This window comes from Oncorhynchus mykiss, chromosome 28 (genome assembly GCF_057628025.1).
Source record: "Oncorhynchus mykiss isolate SJ-2025 chromosome 28, ASM5762802v1, whole genome shotgun sequence".
Classification (NCBI taxonomy): domain Eukaryota; kingdom Metazoa; phylum Chordata; class Actinopteri; order Salmoniformes; family Salmonidae; genus Oncorhynchus; species Oncorhynchus mykiss.
The window spans coordinates 7075180-7083574 of NC_143049.1; the positions used below are offsets into that span (position 1 = coordinate 7075180).

The 8395-nt window shown below is 42.1% G+C and overlaps 1 protein-coding gene across 1 annotated transcript; it reads right to left on the minus strand.

Annotated features, from left to right (window-relative positions):
- Positions 1-875: 875 nt before the first annotated feature.
- On the minus strand, positions 876-6608 carry LOC110508395 (AAR2 splicing factor). The gene is made up of 4 exons (XM_021588900.3): positions 6482-6608; positions 5377-6141; positions 4768-4997; positions 876-1666 (listed from the first exon to the last, which is right to left on the minus strand). Exons 2-4 carry the CDS (start codon positions 6137-6139, stop codon positions 1499-1501), a joined length of 1161 nt encoding a protein of 386 aa, XP_021444575.1. The 5' UTR covers positions 6140-6141; positions 6482-6608; the 3' UTR covers positions 876-1498.
- Positions 6609-8395: the final 1787 nt, after the last annotated feature.

The following is an 8395-nucleotide window of genomic DNA, read 5'->3' on the forward strand; positions in this document are numbered from 1 at the left end:
ACGTCTGAAAAGTGTTGGTCATCTAGTCGCAGCTGTGAATGCAAACACAGGCAGCGACAAGGTCTTGTGATTATAAATCAACCTCCTGGCAGTTATTTCCTGTCATAAAACAAACATCAAACATATTCTGAACAGTGTTGATGAGGCTGGTGTAACGGCACTTATCAAATCAAATGTATTTATCAAGCCCTTCTTCCATCAGCTGATATGTCAAAGTGCTGTACAGAAACCCAGTTTAAAACCCCAAACAGCAAGCAATGCAGGTGTAGAAGCACGGGGCCATACATACCGTATGGCACCTTTACAACAGTGCTGCACTGGCAGGAGCTAACAGCATTCTACAGTTTATCTTCTACAAATTGGATTTTAAACCTAAACACATTGCTAACCTTTTGTAATGTTTGTATCCAATTCCAACGTTGTGGCTGTGGAATTTGACCGTGGCAGTGTTATCTAGTGAAAACCATCACAGATCAATGGGGGGAAAGGTATTTTAAAAGGTTTTACTGACATCCTCAGAGACCAAACATTTCTCCTTCCAGATTGATCTACAGACAATAAAAAGTACATAGCTAGTGAAGATCAGGGCTGCCATCTAGTGGACATAATCTGTTTATAACAGAATAACCAAAAGTTGTTTATTCAAAGGAAACGTCCAGACACAGAATGTTACAGTGAATGGGGGACAAAGGAAACGTCCAGACACAGAATGTTACAGTGAATGGGGACAAAGGAAACGTCCAGACACAGAATGTTACAGTGAACGGGGGACAAAGGAAACAAAAAGGTGTGTGTGGGGTTACACTCTGCTGGATAGTCCACACAGGGTAGAATACCCACGCATTGTGAAAAACAACAAGTCTTCAGTGGCACAGTAAGATTATGTCAGAGTTTAATATGTTCAGAATTAACTGTTCTAGGGTCATTTCCCACTAGAATGTTCTACATTGTAAGAAATGCATGAGTTTCAGATAAGGCGTCAACTCAAACACATATCAACAATAACCTACTTGGGCATTTTCTGATGTACTGTCAAAGACAAGCAATTCCCAAAAACAAAAAAAACTCACTTGATAGGTGCTTGCCTGAACACAGAAGCACCACTAAAGTGAGGTTTTACACATTTTAGAATTCTCCTCTAAAACAATAGAATGATCCACCTAGAAAGGACAACATTGACCTCATTCTTGATTCCAATCGGACCATTCAGTTCAGATGGCCAAGTGCTCATTCATGTGTAGACTGACAGAGGTTACAGACAGAGAGCCAGGGAGGGAAAAGCATGGTCAGAACTGTCACTGGTTGGCCTATGGAGAGTGACACCCCAGAATCTAGAGCCTTGGAGGACAGAGTTGTTTTTCCTTAGTGGTAAAACTCCCATTCAAGGCAACACACTGGAAAGAAATGAGACAAAGAAGTCCTCGCTCTTCTTTTAAAATGAGGTTTCAGTCCTGTTTCCGCCACTGACCCAGGAACCTGGATAATCTTCTGAGCATGTTCAGTCCAGTGTGACCCCATCAGGCAGTTCCACTACGACAGGATCACAATCGTCAGGATCAACCTCAAAGTCCCAGCGGAACTTCTTGGTCAAGTGGGCCTTGAACTTCTCTGCCCGCTTCCGCAGGGTGCCGTCCACCCCCGGCCCACTGGCAAACTGGAAGAAGTCCTGGAGGAGAGCAGGGAAATGGAGAGCAAGTTAGAGGCGCGAGACACCATAAGGAATGTAGGCCATACTCAGTAGATCACCTGCTGGGTGCGGACGAACGAAGACGATTCAACATGTAGAATCAATGGGAAATTAATAGAAAATGGCAGACAATGTTTTGTGGCCAGATGCGATAGGACCAATGATGTGTATAACCCCTAGATGACTGACTGTTTTGAAGCTACAGCACGCAGACATTTTTTCACTAGATTCAGCCAAGGGCTGAATTTTGATGGAGGGAACAGGGGGCGGAAAAGTATTAAGTAGTGTTTCTTCATCGTTAGTAATGTAGTCCCTTGTGAATCTGGTGACGCAATTAATCGTTTCCCGACCTGAGAAATTTGCCATTTAAGTCGCTTTCATTATTTACCATAAATGTGTGTGAAAGTACCAAGTTAAGCCAACTAGATAGCGCTGTTCCTGACAACTTTATCAATTTTGCTGGTCTCATGGAATTGTTTTAAGAAAGTCTTAAGGATAATTCTGCTATTTGATTTTGAATTTTAAAATCCCTTGAAGTACAGCCCCAGTCAAGAGTTGACACACCTTCATTGGAGGGTTTTAATTTATTATCTACATTGTAGAATAATAGCGAAGACATCAAAACTATGAATTAACACATATCGAATAATGTAGTAACCAAAAAGTGTTTAACAATTCAAAATGTATTTTATATTTGAGATTCTTCAAAGTAGCCACCCTTGCATTCTCTCAACCAGCTTCACCTTTAATACTTTACTAACAGTCTTGAAGGAGTTCACACATTTTTTATGAAAAAATGTTGTGGCCTTACTGATCTTCGCCCCAAAAAACGCATTGAAAACATATTCACTACATGAAACAGATAGTCCCCCCCGTAAAAAAAAATCTGAAGGAAGGTTGTTTCTCAATTGTCTGTCCAAACATGTATTTAACACTTTATTTTTGAGTACTAAACAGTCTCCAAATGTATACTTCCATTAATTTTTAAATTGGAAACGGGGGACATTCACGCGAGTATTGAGGCATGTGGGCGTCCTAGACATGTACAGTTGTCAGAAGTTTACATACACCTTGGCCAAATACATTTAAACTCAGTTTGTCACAATTCCTGACATAAAATCATAGTAAAAATTTCCCGTCTAGGTCAGTTAGGATTACCACTTTATTTTAAGAATGTGAAATGTCAGAATAATAGTAGAGAATTTCAGTTTTTATTTCTTTCATCACATTCCCAGTGGGTCAGAAGTTTACAAACACTCAATTAGTATCTGGTAGCATTGCTTTTAAATGGTTTAACTTGGGTCAAACGCTTCAGGTAGCCTTCCACAAGCTTCCCACAATAAGTTGGGTGAATTTTGGTCCATTCCTCCTGACAGAGCTGGTGTAACTGAGTCAGGTTTGTAGGCCTCCTTGCTCACAGGCTTTTCAGTTCTGCCTACACATTTTCTATAGGATTGCGGTCAGGGCTTTGTGATGGCCACTCCAATACCTTGACTTTGTTGTCCTTAAGCCATTTTGCCACAACTTTGAAAGTATGCTTGGGGTCATTGTCCATTTGGAAGACCCATTTGCGACCAAGCTTTAACTTCCTGACCGATGTCTTGATGTTGCTTCAATATATCCACCTAATGATGCCATCTATTTTGTGAAGTGCACCAGTCCCTCCTGCAGCAAAGCACCACCACAACATGAGGCTGCCACCCCCGTGTTTCACGGTTGGGATGGTGTTCTTCAGCTTGCAAGCCTCCCCCTTCCCCTCCAAACATAACGATGGTCATTATGGCCAAACAGTTCTATTTTTGTTTCATCAGACCAGAGGACATTTCTCCAAAAAGTATGATTTCCCCCCCCATGTGCAGTTGCAAACCGTAGTCTGTTTATTTATGGCGGTTTTGGAGCCATGGTTGATGATACTACTAGATATTATCTAGCGTGTCATGCGTTGCATATAATCTTACTGAGCATACAAGCATATAAGTATCTGACTGAGTGGTGGTAGGCAGAAGCAAACGCGTAAACATTCATTAAAACAGCACTTTAGAGTGTTTTGTCAGCAGCTCTTCGTTGTGCGTCAAGCATTGTGCTGTTTATGACTTCAAGCCTATCAACTCCCGAGATGTGGCTGGTGTAACCGATGTGAAATGGCTGGCTAGTTAGCGCGCGCTAATAGCGTTTCAAACGTCACTCGCTCAGAGCCTTCTAGTAGTTCTTCCCCTTGCTCTGCATGGGTAACGCTGCTTCGATGGTGGCTGTTGTCGTTGTGTTGCTGGTTCGAGCCCAGGGAGGAGCGAGGAGAGGGACGGAAGCTATACTGTTACACTGGCAATACGAAAGTGCCTATAAGAACATCCAATAGTCAAAGGTTAATGAAATACAAATGGTATAGAGGGAATTAGTCCTATAATTCCTATAATGACTACAACCTAAAACAACTTACCTGGGAATATTGAAGACTCATGTTAAAAGGGACCACCAGCTTTCATATGTTCTCAAGTTCTGAGCAAGGAACTGAAACGTTAGCTTTCTTACATAGCACATATTGCACTTTCACTTTATTCTCCAACACTTTGTTTTTGCATTATTTAAACCAAATTGAACATGTTTCATTATTTACTTGAGGCTAAATTGATTTTTTTTGGTCCTCTAATAATCGGTATCGGTGTTGAAAAATCATAATCGGTCGACCTCTAGTTTGGACACCAATGACGATTTTGTGAGAAGACCGATTTACAGAATGTCTTATGGTCTGACTAACACAACAGCAAATCACTGCAGATGAAGAAGTGGGAAATGCAGTGGATTGAGATGCATCAAATACAAAAAATATATATCTCTAGCTTAAACTGACAGATTTCATGGTGATGTTTTTATTACACTAATTTAATTTCCACGGGGAGATCGACTCTCGGGGTTAAATGGATCACAACATTTTCTTTGTAACTTCGGGTAGAAAATGACCAAATTCACAGGAAATACATTACAAAGGACGAAGAAGCAATATTTCAAATGCATCTTTATAATAAACTAAAAATTAAAAAAATTCTCAGGGCCCTGCTTTTCAAAGATTCATGCCAGCTCACCTGTAGCGTGGAGGTGAGGAAATTGTCCTGGGACACGATGTCGACAAAGAAGTCTGGAGGTATCTCTCCCAGCTGGTGGTAGAGCACAGCGATGAGGCCCAGGTACAGATCCCGGCGTTGACGCATGGCCTCCTCACTACGACACAGCAGGGCTAGAAGGCGCTTCCAGTGCTCAAAGCCCTCGTACACATTCCCAATGAGGAAACACACAAAAGCAAACTGCAGCTCACCTGGAAGGGGGAGGCAGGGAGCGAAAGGCAAGGGAGAGAGAGAGAAAGAGAGAGAAGATGCGCAATCAGTCAGACAGTTTATTATCAACTGGTAATGAACTCAAAACAATAGACATATCCAGTTTATTTTACACCTCTATATAAAGCAAAGACTGTCCTTGTCAGTTTTCCCATAAAATGTGGTTTATAGTGGTTAAGGATTGGCAGGGAGAAATATGACCAACAGCAGGGCTCTAATCATGTCAATTCAAATGTCTACACCCCAATATAATTTTATGTTCTGCTGTCTATACAATTCTAGTCTAAGTTCCAATTCAACTGCTCCATAAATTCCTATAAACTGGTCAAATATACCAAGTAGGTCTCCCTTCTCACTCACCCAGCACGTTGAGTGGCTGCTGGTGGTGATGTTTCTCAAGCAGACTGTCCAGGGCATAGCTCAGGTCCAGGCTGCACTGGGTGATCTGGGCTGGGGTGGCCCCAGGAGGGTAGGTCTGCCTGGGGATGGGGGAGAACCTCAGCTCAGTCCCCTCTCTTGGCTTCATCCTGGGAAGCCTGTCCAGGCCCTCCCTCATGCTCTGACACTCTGTGTCGTTCCTGGGCAGGTTCTGCTCATCGCGATCCTTGGTGTGTGTGAGCTGGAGCTCTGGGATCACGTCGCTGAAGGCACACACACGCCCAGAGAGAGGCTGCAGCCTGGTGGCCAGCTCCTGGTTCACCCTGTCAGTTAGGGAGACCCATTTCCGCATCACCTCGTACGGGTAGGGCCCTAGGAAAGGGTCCAGGTCTCGTAGGACTGCCCGGACACGACCCACCTCATCTTCATTCTGAGTGGCAGAGAAGTCCAGATCCTCCTCTTTGGGGTCCCAGTGGGCCAGCAGGATCTCTCTGGGCTTTAGGGTGAGGAAGAGGCCTGTTCTCGGGCCTGTTTCACCCCCGCGGTCTGGTGCGTTAGAGGAACAGTAGTGGAGGAAGTGGAGACCTGGAGGGATCATCTTCACCCCGCGGAAGCGAGGCCCGACCTGCCAGCTCTTGTAGTCAATGCCCAGCTCAGTGCCCTCGGGAACCCCCAGCAGTACCACGGTCGCCCCCTCCTCAAACAACCCCCGTGCCACCTCGGGATCCATGTCCACCGTTGCCATGGCTGTTCCCACAGTGATAGGAATGAATCAATACAGACGTTAGCTAGCTAGTTCTTTGAACGTCATGCTTCATTATTACTAAACAAGTAAGCTACATACCAGATCTGTTATACTGTATTATGCTTTGAGCTAGCAAGCTAGATAGCGAGCTCTAGTAGCCAACGTTCGATAGCTAGCGTTAACTAAACAAGCCAAATATTCTGAATTGAACTCCATTGATAACGTTAGCTGCTTAACACTTGCCCAAATGTACCCTGAACGTGCAAATAAGGTTAACATACTCAACTAAAACACTACAGTCGTGTTTCGAAAAACAAGAAGTTTCCAAAAAATGCACTGTACCTGAAAGTTCAGTAGTTGCGTTCACGTTACTAGTTGGTGCAACATTACTGTGCGTGCCTAAAATCTTTCCCCAATAAACAAAAACCTAGAATGAGAACAGTTCCAGAAGGTATGCAATTTCGGAAGAACTTCGTTTTATTTGAAAATATATATATATATATATATATATATATTGCATCACACGAACATTGTACAAAACAATATACAAACATCACATATGACAAAAGACCCAACCCAAAAAATGTAAATAATAATAAATAAAACCAGAAAGACACAAAGCAAGTATATTACACTATAGACAAGTTACATCTTGACAAATACTGTAGACATGTATTTGATCATTTGTATTTACACTTTTTACTGATGTTATATAATATTCTAAATCACTATTTTTTACTTCACTTTATGGATGAACATTTTTCCCAATAAAAGAAACAAATCCACAATGTACTGGCAGTCATTGTGTATGTACTGTATGTAAAATAAACAATTATATCAAACGTGGCAATGCTTACAGGTTTACTTATCTCATCAGTAATATACATGTTCATATCTGTCAAAAATATGTCACAATGCAAACCCCAAAATAATTTTCAAATTCACAAAAGCTATATTCATTTTCTATGTTACATGAACATATTTAGAAACACAGCTATTACAATGATAACATTTGTGAAGGATCTTGTAAGAGACTTCTCTTACTTTATTACTTATAAAATATTTCAAATCCAATCAAATCAAATGTATGTATATAGCCCTTCGTACATCAGCTGATATCTCAAAGTGCTGTACAGAAACTCAGCCTAAAACCCCAAACAGCAAGCAATGCAGGTGTAGAAGCACGGTGGCTAGGAAAAACTCTCTAGAAAGGCCAAAACCTAGGAAGAAACCTAGAGAGGAACCAGGCTATGTGGGGTGGCCAGTCCTCTTCTGGCTGTGCCAGGTGGAGATTATAACAGAACATGGCCAAGATGTTCAAATGTTCATAAATGACCAGCATTGTCCAATAATAATAAGGCAGAACAGTTGAAACTGGAGCAGCAGCACGGCCAGGTGGACTGGGGACAGCAAGGAGTCATCATGTCAGGTAGTCCTGAGGCATGATCCTATGGCCTATATGGTCCTATATTTATGTGGATTAGTCCACACATGCTGCCATTTCACATCCAATTAAGATGCCCATTGAAAAATTGCAGCAGGGGTGAACTTCCTGTTAATAATTTCTATAGCTAAATTGTTACATTTCTCATCTAATTTGAGATGCCGTTAATTTCTACACGATCACTAATGTAATGAACATCTTGATTAATCCTTCAATTAAAGGGAAACAACTGATTTAACAGGCTGGTTAACTCTGACCTATAGCACCATAACTCTAAATCTTCTACAGTGATAGAAAACAGACCCCAACAAGGGAAACAACTGATTTAACAGTTAACTCTGACCTATAGCACCATAATTCTAAATCATCTACAGTGATTGAAAACAGACCCCAACAAGGGAAACAACTGATTTAACAGGCTGATTAACTCTGACCTATAGCACCATAACTCTAAATCTTCTACAGTGATAGAAAACAGACCCCAACAAGGTAAACAACTGATTTAACAGGCTGGTTAACTCTGACCTATAGCACCATAACTCTAAATCAAGAGTCAGGAGGATGATGTGAATGTGCTCACACACACTACCCTAAGCTTCACAGGTGCAGGGTTGTTAGGATTGCCCGTGAGGAGGGAAATACAAATCCCCCCCCCCACACACACAGTTTAGACAGACCAGACTCTTCATTTCCTCCTAACAGGGTGAAAGCTGTATTCTCCCACACACTGAGGCTGGAAGTTTGCTTGAGTTGCCTTTTAGCCTGTGCAGGCTTGGATAAACACTCAGCCAAGCATGAAGTGTGATCTTCAC